The following is a 22,729-nucleotide window of genomic DNA, read 5'->3' as shown; positions in this document are numbered from 1 at the left end:
GAAAAGGAGGCAAGTGCACTGATGCTGATGCCTGCTAATAGCACACACATGTGCAGTATCTGTGGGTTTGCAGAGTACATGTATGCATTCTCCACGGGGTTTGCCCAGCTTCCCAGGCTGCCTGGTTAGTGCATACCAAATGCTGCAGTCATGCCTGAGATGATTGCTGAATAAATGCTGTCTTAAAGCCGTATCTGCCAAAGGAGTAAGATTTGTAAAAAGGAATGGGAGGGGGTGGGACCCCAAGACCCCCCCAGTAGCCACCTGGGTGCTGCCTTCCTCTGCTGTATGAGCAGTGCACTCTGCTGTCCACAGCCAACACTGCAGAGCCCAGCAAGTTACTGCTCCCAGCACTTGCCACACTCCCTGTTTTGAATAAGAGTAACAAACTCATCAGTTTTGGTTAAGTTTCTGTTAATCTAAAAAAGCAGTCCTTTAGAAAGCTGCAAATTGCAATGAAGGGAAAATAATAATGACCAAGTTCTAGCTCTTCTTTTTTCAGCACTTTCAGGACACTGCCTAGTTCCTCTCAGACAAGCATCAGGTCTACAGCCTTTCAGAGTATAGATTCAGGTAAATTTGTGTGCAGCAAGTGGGATATCCCAGATTTTCCCCTTTTGTCCTGGAAAGCCGGGAAGAGGTCCAGCAGCATTCCATACCCATTTATCCATAATCTGACAGATGAGACCTTTCTCCTGCAGATACGTTAAGAGAGGGAGAAGGGGAGACAGACTGGCATGCCCATTTCAACAGGCTTTTCAGGTTTCCACCTTCCTACAGACAAGCCTGAACAATTCTAGATCCTTGATCTCTTCCTCCTGCCTTGGCTGCTGTTCATGGTAGATGATATTTTTCACACTAAATCACACAGTGTGTGTTAGGCATTCACTGTTTACCTTTGAGGGTGTCTTTCCCAAGTTGTGATTCAGCCATGCTATTATATGAATTGCTTTGCACCTATGTTCTCCTGGGATTATTCCGTCCTCTCAGGTGTTGCAGATGGAACTTCAGCACTTAACTCCTGTCCTAGACTGCAATTTAAGCCTATAGGCTTTAATGCTTTCTTGGATTCTTTGAGAAACCACTCTGTTCAAACCACTGTAGTTGAACAAGCCTTCATTATTCAGCCAATGTGAAGAAAAGGAGTTGGGAAAGTTGTTATTTTAAATGCAGAGAGGCACACAAGAGTCCCTGTGCTAGGGAGTCCCCAGCCTGGAAGGCACTGATCAGCCTTTTTCACAGTAACAGAAGTTAGGTTGAAATCTACTGTTGTGGTGTTTGGGACAGAGCCGTTCCTTGCTGGGAGACCAAATATCCTTCAAGTCCATTTCACATGCTCGTTGTACAACACAAAGAGATGAATGATGAAAAACCTGATCATCACAAGTAATGCTTTGGACTGTATCCAATCCCTCCGGGCTCATGGACTAAAGGGATCCTATAGGGAAAATCTAGAAAATAATCTTCAGAAATAGACTAGAGTTGTACTCAAATGATCATAACATGCTGCTAGATGGGGCCTTCATCTTGACCAGATCTCACAGGAAACTTTTTTCATAAAAAGAAACCAGACCTTTCACCAGCCCTGGAAGCCACTGAGGTCAAATCTGTTTTATTGATCCAGCTCCTGCCTCTATTAAAAGGATGAGGCAGATCAACAGCAATCTGCTAACATAAAAGAAAATTGGATATTATCCTACTAGCAATCATCAGTTTTGAAGTTTTTGCCTTTCTGAATCCTTCCCCTTCTGACAGTCAACAGAGAGCATGACCTGCACAGCTGAGCTTGACTCACGGGCATTCATTCCCAACAGAATTTGAATAGGACACCTTTCATTCATGTCACTTTTTACCAAGGTCACCTACCGACCAGGGCGGTGCACAATATAGACCTCAGATGCAACAGCCAAAGAGTTTCAGGATTTTAATGCTGACTTACCCCTGTTGTTCACTCAGAAGGAAAGCATGTGGAAAAGAATCATATTCTGCCCACCTAATGACCTAGCCCTTTGCTTTCAACATGACACAGCTCTCCCTTTGGAAAGGCTCTCCCTGTTCCCTATGCCCCATCTCACACTAAACATACATGAAACACTTCTCATGCACTGCTCTGTGCCCTGCTAACCTGGGATTTTGTCACCTTTTCCTACCTTTCTGCAAATGCAAGGGAAAGGCCTTGCAACACTGCCAGCTGTGTGACAACTCCTCCAGTGCTTCAGTAGGACAAGCTTTGCCTTGTTGTTGGGCACTGATGTTACTCTTTGTCATTCTGTAATGTATTAAGAAAATAATGTATTTTTTTGTAAGTTTAGACATAAATCAACAGGTGGGAACAGTTCGTCATTGCCAAAGTAGCCCCAGCTATGGGGAACAAATAAAACTGAGGGGCTGCCAGTGATGGCTGTGTGAAGGTGTTATGGGTTTAGGCAGGTGGGCCTAAACTTAGGCTTTAAAGTACAGCTAGGCCTATGATTGTCAGCTGATTTAAGCTGGGCTGAGCTAGCTAACAGCTGACTTCTTCCAGCCAATAATATTGTATTCCATACCATACTACATCATCTCAAAGGGGGTAAAATCCAGTGTGTGGGAGTGGCTTAGTTAGTTCCATCATGGCTGCACTAAGAGGAGGACATCTGGCAGCTCCTCTACTATGCTAGGCCCTGCTCCTGTTGCCTCTGCTTGCATTTTGTTTGCATTCAGGGAAGTAGAAACATTTTGTTGTTATACTTTCTCTTTCTTGCTGAGTGTCTTTTGGAGTGCTTATGAATTTAGAGTAATGGGCTTTGTATTAATTGGAGAGTGGGAAGTTATTCCTTGTTATATATGCATAACTTGTGTAAGTGTGTGTTATATTGTAGTTCTCTCTTAATTTTCTCTTTTCTGTATAAATACATATAGTTAGTTTCAGCATAAACCTGGCTTTGGAAGTTATTTTTTTTTCCTCTCTCCCTTCTCCTCCCTTAGCTGGCTGGGGGGAGGAGGAACCCTTTTCACTCTGTCCTGGACAGTTGGTGTTTTGCCAGCTCAACCCAGGACAGAAGGAAAGAGTCAAGGGCTTTGGGGGAGTAGGTTTATAGGTAGGAAACCTTGCGAAAGTAGAGAATTTTTCATGTTTCATGTCTGAAACATTTCTGGCCAGAGTAAAAAGAGTCGGTGTACATTAGCAGCAACCACTTGTTCAACTTACTGATGCAGCCCCATCACCCTGACCAGCAAACGCTTCACAAGGGCAGTGGATGGGGCAGGAGCAACCTCAGTGCTCCACAGGGGTGTGGAATTCTCAAGCAGAGACAACCCCTAAAGCCCTGTGAAGGTATAAACCCATGGCAGCTCAGCATTGTGAAGCATCCAAAGCACACAATCCTGCTCCTTTTACAGGCTGAGAAGTTGCCCAAATTTCACAAAACATTACATAAAAAGAATTTTTTTACTATCCATTAGACTTTTAAATCTGAAACTATTACAAACAGGAAACTTTGCAGGACAAGAGGAGTTAATAAATACATCCTCCTCTTTGAGTTTCAGGGGGTTTTGAGTAAAGGTGATTAATACCCTTTCAACAGGCCTGAGTGAAGGAACACCACATACTACTATTTAATAATCTCAGATTGAAAGCCTAAATTAGTTTTGTGATGTAAAGCCAGAGAACTAAGTGACTTGTGTACATGTGAAAGGGGAAGATGTGAAAACCCTACTGGCCAAAACTACTTTGAAAGAATTCCAAATTATGCTGAAAGGCGTAATGACAGTTTGTCCTTTCACAGGAGAGACAAGGAAATATGGTGAAGAACTGGCAACGCACTTGTTCCCAGCTCAGTGAAATATTTTTGTGCCAATGATTGTGTAAGAAGTAATTAAGAAACATTCACAAAATACCACAAGCTGGAATATTATCTCTAGCATCTTTGTTTTCTTAATTACTGTTTTGATTTTTATCTATATCTCTCATGTAAAGAGTTCTGTGCAGAACCACATCTGCGATCTCTTCTGTCACAGTAAAAGTTCATAGGTCATAAACAACTGTTCTTTTTAATTTTCTTGGCATGGTCAGTCAGGAACATGTTTAATTCTAGCTCACCCTCCCACCATCAACCAAGAGTTGGTATGAATTCGCACTTTCTAAGACTGAGGTAGCATGAAGTGTGCCAAGTCATGAAATTATCCGTGTTTTTTTGGACACAGATCTCTAAGATAAATGGTAGCAAAGCATGTGGTTCATGTATCCAGAAAAGTCCAAAATTAAGACCTTTTTTGAGATAAAAATGGCCACCATCTACTTTCCAAACTGTAAATGGTCACATCCTGCTATACTGCATCATATTTTTGTAACTTTCAATTGCTTCAGTCAAGTGTCAGAAACAAGGGAGGCAAATGGAGCATCTTCTCAACCCCGCATTTCAAATTCACCCACTGTGGCTGTTGCAGAGTTTCATCCCAAAGCTGAAAGTGATCTCAGTGAGGCTGCTGTGAAGGATATCCAGTTTGCTCTCATGACTCACCCAAAGGATTCCACCATCTTCAGGGAGCCTTGTGCTTGTGCAGGCTCAGGATCATCCAGAGAGGAACTCACCGTAAGAAGGAGAAATGTCATTGGCATAATTTTATTCAAAAAAGAAAATCCTAAGGCTCATGTGGGCAATCAGAGAGTATTTCTTTTATTAGAACTTGTATTACTAGGAACATGAAAGAGTGTTTCTTGCTGGTGATTTACAGATTTCAGTAATGGTCCTTCCTATCACATGAGAAATGAGGCTGCCTGGGTATTCACAGGCAATTCCATCAGATGGATTTCACACTGCATTTTTCAGGCAATTGATCCCTTCAATAGGGAGAAAACCATGATTCCTCCTGTGAACATTCTCTACAATAAGCTCTTTGCAGCCAATCGTAAGATAAAAAGTACATATTCATTCTTATTCTTTCAATTACTAATCTGTCTGAAACTTTTACAATAGGGTCACAAAATACAGGTATGCTCTGCTCCTACCTGTTTTAGGTAATGTGAATGAACATACAAAGGACTGAATTCTCATCCCACACTCCTTGTGCAAGGTACAGATGGGTTACTTAAAAGGTCTTATTATTTCTGGTTTTTTCCTAACACAGAAACACTCCAAAATGAAAAAGAAATTCAGATACCATGGAGCATCTCAAGGACACCACCTTATAATGAACAATTGCTTTAGCCTTAAATAAAATATAACAGTTATATGTGGACAAACACTATAATTATTATACAAGCTCCAATCATAAGTATTTAAATGTTTCATGCAGTTTGAATTTTCTTCCCCATGAAAGTCTCTTTAGAACAATATGTGCATGAATAAGGAACTTTTAATAAGGGGAACTACAGGCTTCGTTTGCTGTTACTGAGCTTCCAACATCTTTACAAAGTATTTCTGTACAAAATCTGTACACGTGTCTCACAGAGATCCAACACTATACTTATCCTCAACACTATCAGTAACCAAATTCAGTTTATCTTGCAATTCTAATCCATTTTAACTTATTTACCCAAGAACGAGGTTTCTTCAGTAGGTCATAACAGATGTAAATGATCTTGTGTTTCATCCATCAATGATAAAAATCACTTGTTTAGCAGCATTTTCACACCATTAGTTGCATTTTCAGTACCCTCGCTTCTGTTTTTCTTCTTTATCAAGAATAGCCTGTTTTAGACTCAATGCAGCATCTTCAAACTGAGGGTTTAACTCTAATACTTTCCTGAAATCTTTCATGGCCTCATCAAAGTCTCCTGTCCCAAAAAGAAAAGAAGAAAAAAAGAACAAAAGAAAGAATTATCTTCCTGTAACTGCTCAAACTCACAAACCACAACTGAAAAACACCTCCTAGTAATCTCACTAACAAGAAATAGCAGCTGTACTTATTGGACCCATCACATTTGGATTCTCCAGAGGCCCAAGTGGGAGTCAAAGGGTTTCACAGCAAGAACAGAGTGTGTATATTTTTGAACCTAAAACAGACTCAAGGCTCAATTCAGCCAGATTTCAAATTTAGGAAAGAAGGAACCAAAGGGCCCATGCCAACAGCCAGGCTGCCTTGCAGCGGGCACACTGGCCAGCTCCCCAGCTGGTGCTCATGGTCTGGCTCCATTCTCCCAGTGATCCCTCTACTCCCTCAGCTTCTGTGTCTGGACTTTGCAACAGCCAAGTTCCAACAAAAGGCACAGAGGAGTCATCTCCTTATGGCATAATCAAAACCTGAACAGGAAATTCCCCAGAGGTGGCTGGCAAGGCTGTGCTCACAGTAACTACACCTGCTTGGAAGATGCTTTATCTTGGGTTTAATGGCAGCGTTTGGAAAGGCCTTGTTTTACCCCAATGCAGATTTTTTCAGAACTGAAATTGCACCTTTCCCCCTGTTTTTCACTGAAGAGCATCGTTTCAAATGACACAGCACACTTAGAAAGACAATCACAAGTTGGAAGGGACCCACATGGATTAAGTCCAACTCCTGGCCCTGCACAGGACCATCTCAAGAGTCACACCACGTGTCTGAGAATTGTCCACGTGCTTCTTGAGCTGTCAGGCTTGGTGCTGTGACCATTGCCCTGGGAAGCCTGTGCCAGTGCACAGCCACCCTCTGGGTGAACCCCTTTTTCTAATATCCAACCTAAACCGCCCCTGACACAACTCCAGGCCATTCCCTGGGGGCCTGTCACTGGTCACCACAGAGATCAGTGTCTGCCCCGCCTCTCCCCTCTTAGGAAGCTGCAGTGCGAGGAGGTCTGTGCACACACGGGCCGGGCTCGCAGCCGAAGGTCCCGCCCCTGTGCCCGGCGGTGCCCCCGCCCGTGTCAAGGGGGTCGCGCCCGGGTCGCCCTGCCCCGGCCCGCCCCGGGTCGTACCCAGGCGGTAGCGGACCAGCCCCCGGTTGTAGTAGGGCACCTCGAAGCCGGGCTGGCACTCGATGGCGGCCGTGTAATCCCGCACGGCGGCGGCGAACTCCACGCGCAGGTACCGCACCTGCCCGCGGTCGTTGAGGGCCGTGGCGAGGTGGCGGGCGCTGCGGGCACAGAGCGAGCGGGTTAGGGGTGTCCGCCCGGCGCCCCCGGCCCGCCCCCGGCCCCGGCGTTACCCCGCGGGGCTCCGCGCGATGAAGCGGCTGTAGAGCTCCTCGGCCGCCGAGAGCTGCCCCGCCGCCAGCTCAGCCTGTGCCGCCGCCAGCAGCTCGGCCGCGTCCCCCGCCATGCCCCGCCGTGACGAAGCGGAAGAGCCGCCGAGCAGCGCCGGGGCTGCTGCAGCACGGAGGGGGGGGGGGGGGGGGATGGAGGCACGGCGCTCGGGAGGAAGAAGCTCAAACACCAGGACGGACACACAAAATACAGTCATATGTTAATGTTTTCAATACAAAACTGTACCCTGGGCTGCACCACAGAGGTGCGAGCAGCAGGGCATGGGGAGGTGACTCTGCCCCGTCTCCGCCGCTCTGGGCCCCCAGCACAGGAAGGACGTGGATCTGTTGGAGCGGGGCCAGAGGAGGCCATGAATAGACTGGGAAGGCTGGAGTACCGCTCCTGTGCAGACAGGCCGAGAGAGTTGGGGTTGTTCAGCCTGCAGAACGGAAGGCTCCGGGGAGACCTTTTAGCACCTTCCAGTACCTAAAGGGGCTACAAGAGAGCTGGAGAGGGACTGTGTACAAGGACACAGACAGGACAAAGGGGAATGGCTTTAATCTGAAGGAGGGCAGGTTTAGATTAGACATCAGGAAGAAATTCTTTACAGTGAGAGTGGTGAGTACTGAACAGGTTGCCCAGCAAAACTGTGGATGCCCCATCCCTGGAAGTGTTCAAGGCCAGATTGGACAGGGCTTGGAGCAGCCTGGTCTAGTGAAAGGTGTCCTTGCCCATGGCAAAGGGTTTGGAATGAGATGGTCTTTAAGTTAGGACCCTTCCACTGCAAACTGTTCTACAACTTTGTGATTCCGTGAAAATGAGGTTTATCCTTTCCTGGCCTAAGTTTAGGTGAGAGACATGACTTGCCCTGAAAGACGGTGCAGAAATGTGCCAGTGCAGAGTGTGAATGTCGCAGGTCATGGCTCTTGCCAGGTGGCCAAATGCTGGCTGGGCCTGGAGAGAGCTCATCCTGTGCAGCAAGGACCTGCAGCACTTGCAGAGCAGAGGCTCAAATCCAGCATAAGGTAGAACAGTGCAGTTCTAAGTAAGACATCATTCCTTAGACCTCTGTGTGTAACAAGGGTGACCATTCAGGTCCTGAAATCTGTTAACAGATGTTGGCTGCTCTCTCAAGCTACTTGAAAAAAATGGCCAGATTCCAGTTTGAAGGTTCGTGGAGGTTTCCTTGACTGGTTGAAGATCACATCACCCAAGCTCAAGAACGCAGATGCAGACAGACAGCACTGACTGTTTTCAAGCCCTTTATTGCTATGGTGGGTTTAAAAACACTTGGCCAAAGAAATCAGCACAAACATATGCCTGTACTGGTATCATCACTCTAGTAACACAGCAGTACAAATAATACAAGTAATACAATAATATTATCAAAACGACTGTGGCATTATTTCAACTCAGGAATTACTTCCTTCACAAAATTGTGAATTCTGAGAAAACTCAATAGTTTTCTGTGGAATTACAGACACACAAAAATGGAGCCTGCTTGGAGTAAAACGTATTAATATGAACCTACATTCAACTCACATGGTTTTGAAACCAGGCTCAATCTACAGTAAGAAAGGAATGCTTTTACCTTAAATCTTTTTTAAAAAGTGTAATGAAAATGAAGTCTATTAACATGGTCATTAGTCACATAAATGGAACCAGTAAATGTTTCTCTTATGGGTTTTCTGGGTTTCTCTAATAGTGGCACTATCTGCTACAATACAGTACCTGAGTTGTATTTTAAAATATAGTACATTGGTAACATTCCAGAGGCTATTTTTAGGAGTCATAAATGAGGATACACAGGCTGTTGTCCTCAGCTATACCATGCTGTGGCAGAGAGGACAGGACTTATAATTGCCTACTTCACTGGCTTTCATGCAGTGCTTACATACACTGCACATCCAGACCTCATACTCCAGGATAAGCTCTCCTGTTGCAACACATACAGGAAGTTTCCCATTTTCACTATTAAAAGAAAAAAAGAAGAAGAGTAAATAAAGCTGAAAGAAAAAAAATATGGTGTCAGTTGTTAATTAGAAGTTATTACATCACATAAGACTTCACTGTTCACATAGACAAATGTGTAGATCTTCACATCAAAGAATGTCCACCCCTAGAACTAGTCAACAAATCAGGGCCAGCAGATCCAAAAGATGGAGTGAAAAGCAGTGAAGGCCATATAAAGGTAAGGTCAGATTAGACACCTGCACTACTGTTATGCTCCTTTCTCTGAAGAGTTGACAGCTGCTGGTAAGATTCTGCACAGCTGCACAGTAGGATCAAACAAGACATGTTAAAATCCTATTTGCTACAAGAAAATTGACTCACAGTTTCCATACTCACAAACTCCATGCTGTTAGCAGGAAACATGTCAAAGACAGTATTGTGGCTATAGCCACTCCAAGGACTTATCCCTTAAGTGTGCCCTCCTTGCTTTTCTTTTTTCACTTGACATATTGATATTCTCACACCATGTAGATTTAGGTAATTCACAAAACACTAGAAACTTAATAATGGTTAAACATTCACTTGTGGATATTTGCATCACACCACAATGGTGGTGCAAACAAAATATTATTACTTTAATGTCATGTGATCCAGTATCAAAAGTCATAAAACTCCTGTGCTCTACCTGCCTTTCAAATTAAGGTGAAGTTCCTTCTGCCGGGTCCCTCCAGTGCAGTCAGGGTCTATTTTCCCAAACAACACAGTGTTGTGTCTGCAAACTGGCTGACACCTGCATCATTCTTGCCCAATATTTGGTTTAAGCAGCAGAGCATTTTTAATTAACTTGGTCACACACAAAAGCTGCTAGAACCAGACAACAGGAAAAAACTATAGTATTATTACAGTATCATATAAAAATAAACCCACCTCTCAAGAACATCATCCAGATCAGACTTTTTGTTGTACTTTGGACTGTACCTCGTGAATATCTCTAGAGCAAGGTCTTCATATTGTTGCCTCTGCTCTGGCCTAAGAGTTTCCAAGGATTCTAGTTTAACAAATGCTTTTGAGCAAGTATCAAATGCTCTGTTTGCACATGCACAGAGTGCCAAAAGGGAATAGATTTCAACTGCAGGGATAATGTCTTCATAATCTCGCAAATGAAGAGCTAAAAAAGGACAAAAAAAAGAAATCCAAGGATATTACTACACATCTTGTGAGAAGTGAAAGCACCTGTATGAAATTTTGCTACTAGGAGACAGTATTAACCCTACAAATTGGACAAAATGAGCCAAAGTCTTTTCATTGACATGACTATGAAGCATTGCTTTTGAAAAATAAATAAAGGGGATTTGACTGGGAAAGTGAAATGTCTTCTTGAAACACTTCATTTTTGTTTGGTTGGTTTGTTTTAAAGATGTTAGAAGGATTTTAAATAGATCTTCATTACTTAAATTATAAGGCACTACTTGCTTCTCTGTCACATTTTTTAGGAAGCTCTGCAGGGAGGTCTGATGTGAATTGAGGTATGCCTTATAATTTAAGGAAAGAAACAAAACAGCCAGCAGAACATCTACAGAAATTGACCAATTTAACCATGTAATATTTGGAAAGTTGTATTTAAATTGTCTTCATGAAAGTCCTTTCCAGCTGCCTTGACTGCAGCCATATTCAATTCATTATATGGTTTTGGTTTAAATTCCATGGAACAGAAAAATGTGCCAACTATAAATGAAATTATGTGCTGTGCAGGTGCTGTGCAATTAAAAGGTTTTTTCCAGGAAGTCCTACCTGTTTTAAGTGCTGCATCTACAGAACCTTTATAGAGTTGTTTTTGTGCAAGTATGAAAAAATGGTAAGCCTCAGCTCCTCGCCAAGCATTGTCTACAAAGTGATTAGTTGAAGAAAGAACATCTTCTGCCAGCAAACCAGCCAAAGCTGAAGCACTCTGAAAACAAAGCAATATCACAAGAAATTTTTATATGAAACAGATAGAGCAGGAAATGGGGATACATGAAAAGGACTTTTCTATACTTAATGATTACACCACTGTCTGTGTTAACTAGAAAAATATAAATGGACCTAAAGTGAACATTGTCAGGCATTTTATACAGAGCACAGGCACAACATATGGTGCAGATTTTCAAAGATAAATATCATATACGTGTGTACAAATGTATTTTGGGCACATCTGCAGACTGGTTCATAGTTTGGATTAATAACTGCATTTCAACACCAGAGCTCTTAAAACTTTGTTTAAACTATTTCATTTGTGCATATGAAGATGAATGTGTGAGCAGAAAAAAAATTCTTGCTTTTGGTTCCCTCATATCTGGAGCTATCTCCCTGCTAAATTATAGGCAACATAACTTAATCTAATCACAGTTCACACTTTGGGATCAATACTTACTCCTACATTACATGGAAGTGAGAGTCTTGCACGAAAAAAAAATCTGGAGTTTCTTAGCATAGTTTTCATTGTCATAGTGAAAACATCAAGAAAAACACATTAAACTGATGAAGAAAAATATCTATTAATATATATGATGTAACATGTTTTAAAATAATACTTAAAACAATAGGTTTTCATGGAAGACTTGCTTTAAGGAAAGCTTTGTTCTTAGCAGGAAAAAGGGCTATTAGAAACACATTATAGGCTCCCATGAAGATAGCTTGCTTTATTCCAGGTAGCACATTCCAGAATTCAGAAAGGGGAAAAAATAAAAAAGACACTACCTCTGAAGTTTTCTCTTTAACTTTTCCCCTCTGTGCATTTTGCATTTGTTCATGGCACTGTTCCATAAGTAAGGCTGATAATACATAAAGCTTTTTAACTCGCAAAGGTTTTGTCCTTTTCTTTGACTCTTCATCTGCAATCTTAAAAAACAAAACAAAGGGATTTAATTCTCTTGGACAATTGCATGCTTGTACAAACCTAGGAAATCATGCCAAAAAATGATTCTGCCTTTAAATGTAATAATTTAGACTGCAAAGAGTACTATAAATGAAAATGTCAAAGTGAAGTATGCACATTATTCTATATTTATTTAGCTAATATGTATATAAAGCCAGATTCTCAGGGAGGATAAATCAGTGTAACCATGTATAAGTCTATTGACTTAATGTAAAAATAAACTAAAAAATAGCAGTATTTAAACACATACATACTTTCAGTAAGGTCTGGGGGTTTTCCCATAAAAGAATGGCTTTTGAAAGTAACATATATTATATATATAGTGCTATAAATATTTGCAGTAAAAATTATGTATAACTCTTACAGACTAAGTTATGTATAGAAATATCTGCAGCCAAACCAAATCTAAGCAACATCTCTATCACACACCATTTCTAATTGAAGGTACTAATTGAAGAAATACCAAAATTTAACTTCTTAGAGTTATTGACATAGTTTTATCTCCTTTTTTTAAAAAAATAACACACTCATAACAAAATAACGTGGACATTGCAGCCCAGGCTAGTCTACCATTCTTTTCTAGGCAATGCAGAGCAACAGGACCTTTTCTGAGGTGCAGTTCATCTCACACTGAAGTAAAAGTCTCAAAATAAAATAGATGGCTTATGTCTCAAAATTCTCTCCACTGGCTACAGAGGACAACCAGGGTACTATTACAGACAGACATTCCTGAACTCTGGGAGCTGGATTCATCTTTGCAGTATCCTGTATAATGGCATCTGCTTATAGCCTAGACATTGTTAAAACTAAAATAGCCCCAAGAGAATAAAAGTAGAATGGAATTACTAAGAGCTAGTGCAAAAAACAGTTACTTGACACAAAAATAAAACCTGTGATACCTTGAACATGAGCTTAGCAGCTTCAATGAAATAATTTGCTTTACGATAGAGTTCTATAGCATCAAGGATTTTATTCTTTTCCAGCAAATGACTTGCATATCTGGCTAACAAGGATCCAATCTCTTTCATATTGTGATTTTTAGCCAGTTCCACAGCTTTATTCCACTAGAAATGAAAGGAGACAATTATTAACCTAACAAACCATGAACAGACTGCAACATTTGTGTGAAATTTTTCACTGCCATTTAAAACCAGACTACTATGAAATTAACATAAAAAGCAAGAGAATACAAATGCTAACATGATTACCAATCGTGTGATGCAGCAGGCCTGTGAAACAAATGCTGGACTTCTGTCCAAAGCCACATATGAAACAGTTGCTTCTGCTTTGGTAAAAGCTTTGCAAAATCCCTTCATTGCAGTTCGTAGCCGGACACGTGGATTTCAACACTTCTGGTATTACTAAATCCAGACTCTCAAAAGCACATCTAAGAGGACTTCAGTCAGAAGCTCAAAGCACACAGTATCCTTCTATACAGCTCATTTTGTCTGTGAATTTTCCTGATATTCAATGGTTTGGCTACTGTGTTTGCCCCAGATCAAAAGTTTAGCAGGACTGAGAATCTTAGCTGAATCTCACACCTAATAGCTCTTCAGATCCATAAACTAAGAAATTATTGAAATAAAGCCAGCCCTAGACAGTCCTACCATTATCATACATCAAGTTCCTCATAGTCACCCTCAGTTTTTCTGTGTTGACACCAACATTTGCACAGCTAAGTGCCAGGAAACAGCTCTAGATGTACACACATAGATCAGTTTTCAGATCAGCTTTTTCCAGCTACATCCTCACTCACTCACAAATCCATGTGCATGTGCACAGAGGAGAGGAATGTGGAAAACATCCAGAACAGACATCTATCTCTTCTCCAGTCTTTCTCCCATTCCATCAGGAGGCAGCAGCATAGCCAAGCTCCAGAGGCTACAAATGTCTGCATGCTGAGCATGCTGGCCAAACACCCTGCATGTACCACTGTCCCTCCAATGGTCTAATCTTAATCTCGAAACTGCCTTAAGCACTGAAATACACATTTTCCAGAAACCATGACAAATCATCAGACACTTAACAAGGACTTGTATTTAGTTGGGCATTAGGATAGAAGTTTCACTGTTAAACTGGTAAAGTAAATTAAATTGGTAAAGTAGATTATCTCCAGCTATTTTACCTGGTTGAGATGCACACAGGTATCCACTGCATCCTTTGGTCTATTACATTTCAGAAAGGCTGACACAGCTTGTTCACACATCCCCACTCTTACAAACATATAAGCAATATCCTGCAAAAGCATCAGTACCATGTTAAATTCACTTCCACATTTTTAGTATATTGTGTAGCAACTGCAATACTCTTATATTGTTTAATATAATTCCAAGAGGTTGGGGAAGGGGTTGTTCACTTCATGGATCCTGTGAAGGCACCATGCACTGTTGTTATTATTGAGAACAGTGAGTTGTATTAGTTTCACACACTGCTTCTAAATTCCAAAAAGCTATTTAAAATTTTTTCTTTCAAATTAAATCATACAAAAAGAATTGTATTCTTACTGTTTAGAGTATTTCATGAAACTTTGCTATTCCAGTGACGTTAAAAAGAAATGTCTTGCTTTACTGAAAATGGCATTAAAAGGAGCATGTTTTGCATTTTTCAAGCATTTTGAATTAATCAGCTGTAGTGTAGTTTTAAATTAGCTATTACGTAGTAGGTCATGCCCTACTATATACACATACCTATACTCTACACCCCTATATATCCTATACAACCCATCCCACCTACTTTTCCTCTTTTCAAAGTATCTTCAATTTTCATTGTGCATTTGTGCATTAGTATTCCCACTCAAGCTACCATGTAAGAAGTTAAACCACGTATAGCAACCAACAAGGATTCAGGGGGAAAAAAAACCCAGCAGTGTAGACAAGATGATAAAACAAAAGATAAAGTAAGTGTCCATCCATGAGTAACTTCTCAGTGAAGCACAGATATTTCAAAGGGAAGTGCCACAATTTGGGGAGAGAAAACAGTAAATTATGACTTAGCCAGGTGACAATAAAACACAATGAACAATCAGATCTTTCTGGGGAACTGGGACAATAAGGGAAAGGAAGAATAATGGAGTAGGAAAACAACAGTAATGTTGAAGGTCAATACAGTAACACCATTATGATTAACTTAGTAGGTCATATGCTGCATTCCTTCTCTATTTCTTCCTTAACCCTCCCAAGATGGGAAATTTTAAACAATCGGTTGGGTAAAAGACAATGAAAAATAAAGGTGTTTTTGCTTACAGGGAGCAATTTATGATTCTCTGGAAGTGAGTTAGCCAGATCCTCCAGTCCTTGGTAGTCCTCTAGCATGTAGTAACATTCAGCTAAACGTTCCTGGTTTCGTCCTTGCACATAATACTGTACAGCATTTAACCTAATAGGACAAATAATGTAGTGGCTTCTGATACATAAACACAAGCAAAATTTTTAACTCCGTAAACCTTTCGAATTTTTCAATTTAAAATTGTATTATTTTTAAGATGTAGCTTTTCTTGGAGAAACTTCTGTAGCTAGAATTTCACTGTTTTTCTAAAATGCAGTAAAAGTATTCATTTTCAGAGGTCATTACATTGAAGTAGTAGCAAGACTGATTCTCTGATTAGCATAAGGTTAGGAAGTTAAGGAATCTTAAAACTATATTCCCATATCTGCACAGATCATGGCAGACAATGCACAACGTAGAACTAAACTTTCAGAAAAAGGCTTTACTGTTGTGCCTCTGTATTTTAAAACACAAGCACCAAGACCTCCAAGACCATTCTCCAAAGTTACCTAAAACATCTAAAAATCAACTTTCAAAATCTAATAAAAAGTTTTCAACTGCTTTGGGACCCAAGTTCTTTGTAAAAATAGGGTTTGGGTAATCACAATGTACAGTGGAGCTGTGGAACTCTGAGACACAGGCTTAGAGGGCAATAAGGAAAGTGCATGAAAAAAAATTTCTCAGCAAGTTATTAACTATGAAGACATTACCTCTGGCTCAGTGAGTACTTGACTGCAAAATGTGTTCTGGAGAAATACCATTACAGGTATGTGCTATCCTTAAAATTTTCCTTGGGTGCCCAGTTTGGGCAACAGCTGGAGACTGATCCAGGTCATTGATGCCAAAGGGGTTTTTGTTCTGATTTTCACATTTTGTAGATTTTAGGAACACAGTAGTTGTAGATTTTTAGAGGGTTAATATTTCTAACAGTTTAAGTTTAATGCATTTCTATCACTACCCCTGTCCCAGAACAGGGAGCTCAAATTCCTTTAGTTAATTAATCTTGTTTAGACTCCTTTCCAAGGTAAAGAGCTAAAGGATATCAGAAGGCCTACAGAATGAAACATAAACATAGGTCAGAGTGACCCAAAAGCCAGAACTGGATGAGCTCCAAGAGACCTTTGTGTGCCCGAGGAAGAAGAGCTGATGAAGACAGAGGGTCTTGACGACCCCAGACCCAATTCCAGGGAGTTGGACCAGAGGTGGGACTGGGGCTGAACTGAGAAATATGTAAAGCAATGATTGGAGGGATCTTATTATAAAAGCCATGGAAACAAGAACTGAGGCACATGCATGTCATCCTGTATTCCTGTGACCTGTAGGCCCTGTGTTATTAAAGGACCTTTACTTTTTATCTTACCCTACACTAACATGGCTCGAAGTCCTGTTTTTGGGGGGAAGGGTCATTCACGGCAACATCATAAAGAACTCTGGACCTTTTCAAATATTTGTGGGTTGCAGCATTCTAGAAAATTTGCTGATGCTTAATAATTCTGTCCTACTTTTAAGAACATTTTTTTCTTTAATACTGTATAGGTATTTCTCTTCTTTCCTTGGAAGCAGACAGACTTCTGGAAAAACAGATTTTTATCACCTTCATTATTTAGACAGCTGATCAACAGCTTTTTGTTTATCTTATCATGGAACTATAAGGGTCTGAGCTCAATCTCATCATTTCAAAATTATCCCATGTATTGTATCCTAATGTCTGTCCTTCCCTGTAAAGTAAGTCTTGTCATCAGTTTAGTAATTTCTTTTGTAATTTCCTTCCTACCAGTTCCTCTACAGAACATACCACTTCTGGCGGTCTGCGAAGTAGTCTCCAATAGCATTGTATGCCTGTTCCAGAAGGGCATCGTACGAGTCCGCTGAGCCAGTTTTCAGTAGCACCAGTACTCGAAACCAATCTCCCAGTTTGATCCGCAGTCCAATGGCAAGATCTCTGGTATAAACAGAAAGCAGCAGGGAAATGTCAAAGACAATAAAATAGGTAATAAAAGTCTTCAGAAAAGCGTCTAAAAGTATTTTCATGTTCTTAACCTGTATTGCAGGTATCACAGTGATCCCAGGTATCTTGTTTTCAATTTAAGCACTATTCCATAAGAGCAAATAGAGAGCTCACAGGTCATTGCATAAGTATGCTCCTTATTAGCCACATTCCTGTGTAAGGAGTTAAATGAGCAGCTGGTGAGACAGTTGGGCTGATGTTACTTCAGGTTCTCTCTTATTCTGTTCTGTATCTTTCACTGCTGACCACTACAAGAGATGGGAGCAGCTGCAAAAGGCTAAAGACAGAGGAAGATGAGGGAAAAGGCCAAGGAGCAATGAATTATGAATAATGGGAGCTAAAGATGAGATGTAACAAAACAGATTTCAGAGACTTCTCTTTCAGATTCAGGGTGACTTTGGATAAAGGAGGAATGATTCAGACTTCGTTTTTTCTTTTTATTATTTTTATTATTCATGCATACATATGACTCACCGTGTGTCTGTCTGGCATGTTTTTCCACTAAATAGAATAATTCTATATTACTTCATATAAAAGTAATTCTGCAGGTGCATAAAAAAATAAATGGGAGAGACCTATACACTCTTTTAAAAATGCCCTCAGCTTACAAGTGAAGTAAGGAAGGCAGTAGCAAGTCAGCGCAGTCAGCTAAATAAGAGCATCAATCTAAAAATATTAAAACTGTATTTGAAAAACAGATTTATTTCATCCTGATTTACGATAGATCCTTCTCAGGATTTTTCTGGTGGTGAGGAGACACATAACATCAATACAGAATTCCCATATTCTTGTAGCTGGAGAATAAGATGCTCTGCTGTTGAAGAAACGAGTGGAAAAAAAATCAGTTTTTGACTTCTGCAATCCTTTAATGTCCAAATTTCTCTTCAGCCATGAAGAGAATAAGCCATGAAAAGGAATATGCCATATTTAAAAATGAGTGTGACTGGAGTGCTTAGGAGGCAGTTCACCTCCAAATAATTAACTACAGTCAAGAAAGTTTTCCATTACCAGGCTCTAATGGGCACCTCTCCCCATCTTCTGCCTTCTCCCTCTACCCCCACACTCTGTATCACTTACTGGGAAAGGGGAAGGTTTCTCATTCTTACAGCATGAAAGAATAACTGATGTTTTTCTCCATCATTCCCTACTGTTTTTCATGGCTCCGTTAATCAAAACTTAAAAATTTCACATGTGCACAAGTGATTCACGTTTCTTCATGTTTGACCACCATCTACAGGCTACACTGTACAACTGCTGCTGCTGATTTATCATTACCCTTTTTCAGTAGAGACAGTTGTCTGACTAATTGCTTAGTGTTAATTTATATTCCCAGCAATACTGTAATTTTGCTTTGTTTATTTTCCTTCCTAAGCAAAAATTCCATTGATTGTTCCACAGTTTCATCCAGAGTCCTTTCTGTCTCTCCAGAGATTACAGTTCATTAAAAACTGTTGTTTGTATATGTAATTGGGAAGAATGTGTACTTGGCTACTAGCTAAGACCAACAGCACATAAATTAAACATTAGTTAAGATTGTTTGTATTTTTGGAATCCCAGTTGAAATACTGACAAAATACTTGTGAAAAAAATTACGAAACACAGGTCTACCTAGAGCAGACGAGATTTTGCAAACAGTTTGGAATGCACTGATTTACATATAGAACTCTGTGGATACAACAAAATTCTCTCCATCTGATCCTTTTATGTCTTTGCAGAAACTGGTAAAGACTCTTCAGAGCTAAAACAGCCATTGCTAATTAAGGAGTGCCTTTTTCTTTTCCCAGACTTATTTTCTTTATTTTTTTGCTGCTGAGATGATTCCATGCAATTACCTTCTGTCCATATCCAGATACATTCTTTCAGCTTCTTCAAATCTGCTAAAATAGGCTGCCACTTCTGCTTGCTTCATGGACTCGCTCTGCAGGTTGCCCAGACGCTTCACAAATTTAATACCTTGATAATCTTTGCAACGCACAAAAGCCTGTTCAGCTGTCTGCAGATCCAGCTTCTGAAGAGCAGCTTCAGCCAGGAGACGCCTGTGTGAAAAACAAACATGACAGATGGAAAAGCAGTTGAGAGTAAATTAAATGAGGAGCCATTTAACTAGTAATTATTTAAAGAAGACATTCAAGTTATTGCAATTACTAGCTAATCTTAATACAGTTGTGTTTTTGTTCCCAGTACATTCTGTGATCTGTCCAGTATCTTCTCAGGCAAAGATGTTGAAGCAATTGGTAATATTCTTTTGTTCAGTTGTTTAAATGGACACTGGTTTGGGAAGAATGGGCAAGGTTTGCGTGTTCCACTTGTCCTGTGTGAAATGTCTTGCTGGTCTCAATGCAGTTCCATTTAGATATTTCTACCTATGCATTTGTCATAGTTTTAAACCCACTTTAGGCAGTATCAACTCCATGTTTTTTAATCAGTTTGGTATCACTTCAACTCAAATGCTCATCACTGACATCAAAGAAACCAGGAGAAGAACAGTATGGCTAATGTAATCCACCTGCTACACACATCATCCTGTTTGTTGCATTCTAGAAGTAAGGGCACTGTCCTCTTCTGTTCTGGAATATATTTGGTTACATCCAGTACTTCTAATCCATCTCTTCTTTATAAATATGTGACACGTTTTCTTGCATAAAAAAATAAAGTTCATGGCAATTTTGGAGCAAGAGGAACAGAATTTGATGTGTATTTTGTGATTTTACAATATAAAACTTCTACTGAGATACAGATTTTCAAAATGAATAGTCATTTTATATTAAATGAACAGACAGTACTAGCAAAAGGCATAAATGACTTCAAAGCTCCAAAAAGTCTTCAGCTACCTGAAGACATTCATAAAGGTGAAGATTCCCAAAACTAACATTTTACCCTACACACTCCAACTAATAAAATTACAGTATTATTACAGAAACTTTCAATAGGTAGCGAGCAAATCCTGTGTTTCAGAATGAACATTCTGGAGACAAAAGCACAACTAAATAGGAAGAAATGCTTTTAGGGACAAACATAAAACAAGCTGTCTTGGCCAGTCTTTCAGCAACTTTAAGTTTTCCTCTAAACCTTCCTACTAAATTAACAGCCTAATGTCCAATACTGCAAGAAATCTGTTAGCTTCAAAACAGAGGCAAAATGACTAAAGAAAGGTACTGATAAAGAATCTCCAGAGAATTAAAGAGAATTGGCATCACTCATCAAGAAACCTGTTGATGAAGTTTTAAGTTCTGCAACTGACTTTTCAATAAATTACCCACTGAGGCTTTTACTCTTCCAGCCCTCATGACTTGGGATATTAAAGAGATTCCCAGAACTCCTGTTTTCACAGGTTTATTCTTATGTGTTTGCTATGCAGGCTTTTCAATGTTAATAGCTGAGTCCGTGTTTAGTTTAAGCACGCCGGCATCTCCATCTCTCAGATTACTTCTGAGATGCTGCACCATAACATGATTAACATACCCAGCCCTTCTCATTTCTCTCCTTTATGGCCTGTTCAAAATGCTACAAGGTTAGTCAAACTACTCTTACCTTGTTATCATTCTGATGTGCTCCCTTTTACTGGGTTTTAAGTGCTTTGTCGTCAAGGTTCAATATGAAATATATAAATTTAAATTTGAATTTAACCAACTGTAAATTAGCTTTCTGCCAGCTTTTTCATTTCCTTTAAAGTCACCCCTAAGAGCAAGGGAGCACTGTGTTTTGGGGATCATACAGCACAGAGCAAAAAGGTGTCCTGAGCCTGTACCCTAAACCCAGTACCATGACACACATCACATGCCTGGCATTCCAGGTACTCCAACATTCATAAAATCTTAGTGCATCCTGCTTTGGCTAGTTTTAATTTGAGGTTTTGTACTTTCACACTAGATCTGTCTGAACAGGAAAAGAATACAAAAGAGCACAAATTTTTTAAAAGTTGGCTTATAAAAGATTTTACCAAAGTCTGGGATGTGGATTGTCTTCTATGAATTGGGAAGATTCCTCAATGCCAACTTTTTCAATCAATGCTCGACTGTCTCGTAATGACCGAATCTCGAAATTGATGATGTAATCTTTGTTAGGATGTTCAGGATTCTAACATAATGGATAAAGAAACATACTTTTATTCCATGTGACCTTTGTTTTCACCCAACATAGATATCCACTGTTCAAATCAGTAAGACAGACACCAACTTTTCCTACAAAATAAAGTTAATTGTACTTACCTTTAATACTTCATCCAGAAGAACAGATTTGATTTCTAAATCTTCAAAGTTGCAAATATATCCAGATGTTTGTATAGGTTCCTTAAATAAGTTACAAAGGAATGAACTTATATTCTGACTGATTAAATCCTAATCAAATCTGTTAAATATATATATAAATACATTCTTCCCCAAACTAGGATTTAATTGCATTTCCAACAAGAAACAAATACTACAGTCATTAATATTATTGACAATTCTATAAACACAGACATCATTACAAATCCTCATGTTTTCTCTAACTAAATTCTAAGAAAGAGATACAGAAACATCTGCAAATATTTAGATTCAACTGCACTGTGTTTTACAAGTATCTCTACTAAAACTGCATTTATGTTTCCCAAAGCATACAAAAAAAATACGCTCCTGAAAATTTCTCATACATTTCATAAAAATAGAACAGCATTTTTATGTTTCCAGGACTGATGGTTCATTTTACTTATTTGTTCCAAAACAACATTCCCACCTGAGAGTTGATAAGATTTTGAGATTTCCAGAAGCAAGTTTATGCAAATAACACTTGCCTAATTGAATGGTAAGCACAAGAACAATACTATTCAAGAAAGAGCCATTAACTTATGAGCGAATTTGTAAAATGAGTAGTTTATCAATCTTAATCTTTACCTCTGGATCCAAGTTTCGGAAAACATACATTCTTGTTTTCTCCATCATTGCAAACAAATCTGGGTTATCTTTGGCCCATTTCATATCCCAGACATCCTTGCGTTCCAGTTTCAGCTGCTCCCCTATCACCTGCTGTCCTGTGCTGTCTATTGCCCGCGTGTCCAAGTCAAAGAAACTCAGAACACCAGAAAGGTCTATGATAGCAAGACGACTACAGAAAAACAAAGGAAAAACAAGACAGCTAAATAAGACTGTTCAAGGCTGGACATCTGAAATAGTTCTCCAGACTGGCACAGTAAAATTCTACAGATTCAGTGAGATGCTGTTGTGTGCCAAAGCCAGCACAGATGTGCATGTGACTTTCACTTATCTGCACAGCAGAGACCAGAGACATGGAAACATCTGCTCATATACGATCTGGCCCTGCAAAGGCTCTGAAATATGCCCATTTTTTCATCCAGCATTTTGAAGATCCCTAGTACATCACATATCAAGTTGAATAAATTACAGGTTCTGCCCCTTGCCAAACTTTTCTGGACAAAGACTAAAATTAACAACTAAACAGAACTGGTTTTCCTTATTTA

The 22,729-nt window shown here is 39.9% G+C and overlaps 2 protein-coding genes across 3 annotated transcripts in view; both read right to left on the bottom strand.

The window, feature by feature from the left end:
• Positions 1-4,587: 4,587 nt before the first annotated feature.
• TTC32 (tetratricopeptide repeat domain 32) lies at positions 4,588-7,254 on the bottom strand. The gene is made up of 3 exons (XM_071548305.1): positions 7,099-7,254; positions 6,869-7,026; positions 4,588-5,755 (listed from the first exon to the last, which is right to left on the bottom strand). The coding sequence occupies exons 1-3, from the start codon at positions 7,209-7,211 to the stop codon at positions 5,628-5,630; spliced, it is 399 nt and encodes a 132-aa protein (XP_071404406.1). The 5' UTR covers positions 7,212-7,254; the 3' UTR covers positions 4,588-5,627.
• A 1,126-nt stretch (positions 7,255-8,380) lies between these two features.
• WDR35 (WD repeat domain 35) overlaps positions 8,381-22,729 on the bottom strand; it is a 46,186-nt gene continuing 31,837 nt past the window's right edge. For both annotated transcript variants that reach the window (XM_071548297.1, XM_071548298.1), the window contains 12 exons: positions 22,146-22,356; positions 21,483-21,563; positions 21,215-21,351; positions 19,107-19,310; positions 17,062-17,208; positions 15,245-15,377; positions 14,128-14,238; positions 12,902-13,066; positions 11,825-11,965; positions 10,880-11,036; positions 10,016-10,256; positions 8,381-9,106 (listed from right to left, as the gene is read on the bottom strand). In XM_071548297.1, the coding sequence (XP_071404398.1) occupies positions 8,959-9,106; positions 10,016-10,256; positions 10,880-11,036; positions 11,825-11,965; positions 12,902-13,066; positions 14,128-14,238; positions 15,245-15,377; positions 17,062-17,208; positions 19,107-19,310; positions 21,215-21,351; positions 21,483-21,563; positions 22,146-22,356 (1,876 nt within the window). In that variant the 3' untranslated portion in view covers positions 8,381-8,958. The remainder of the gene's footprint in view (positions 9,107-10,015; positions 10,257-10,879; positions 11,037-11,824; positions 11,966-12,901; positions 13,067-14,127; positions 14,239-15,244; positions 15,378-17,061; positions 17,209-19,106; positions 19,311-21,214; positions 21,352-21,482; positions 21,564-22,145; positions 22,357-22,729) is intronic.

The sequence above is a fragment of the Pithys albifrons genome, chromosome 2, assembly GCF_047495875.1.
Source record: "Pithys albifrons albifrons isolate INPA30051 chromosome 2, PitAlb_v1, whole genome shotgun sequence".
Taxonomy (NCBI): Eukaryota; Metazoa; Chordata; class Aves; order Passeriformes; family Thamnophilidae; genus Pithys; species Pithys albifrons.
Note: the sequence above shows the minus strand (reverse complement) of the source record. Positions and strands in the feature narration are given on the sequence as shown.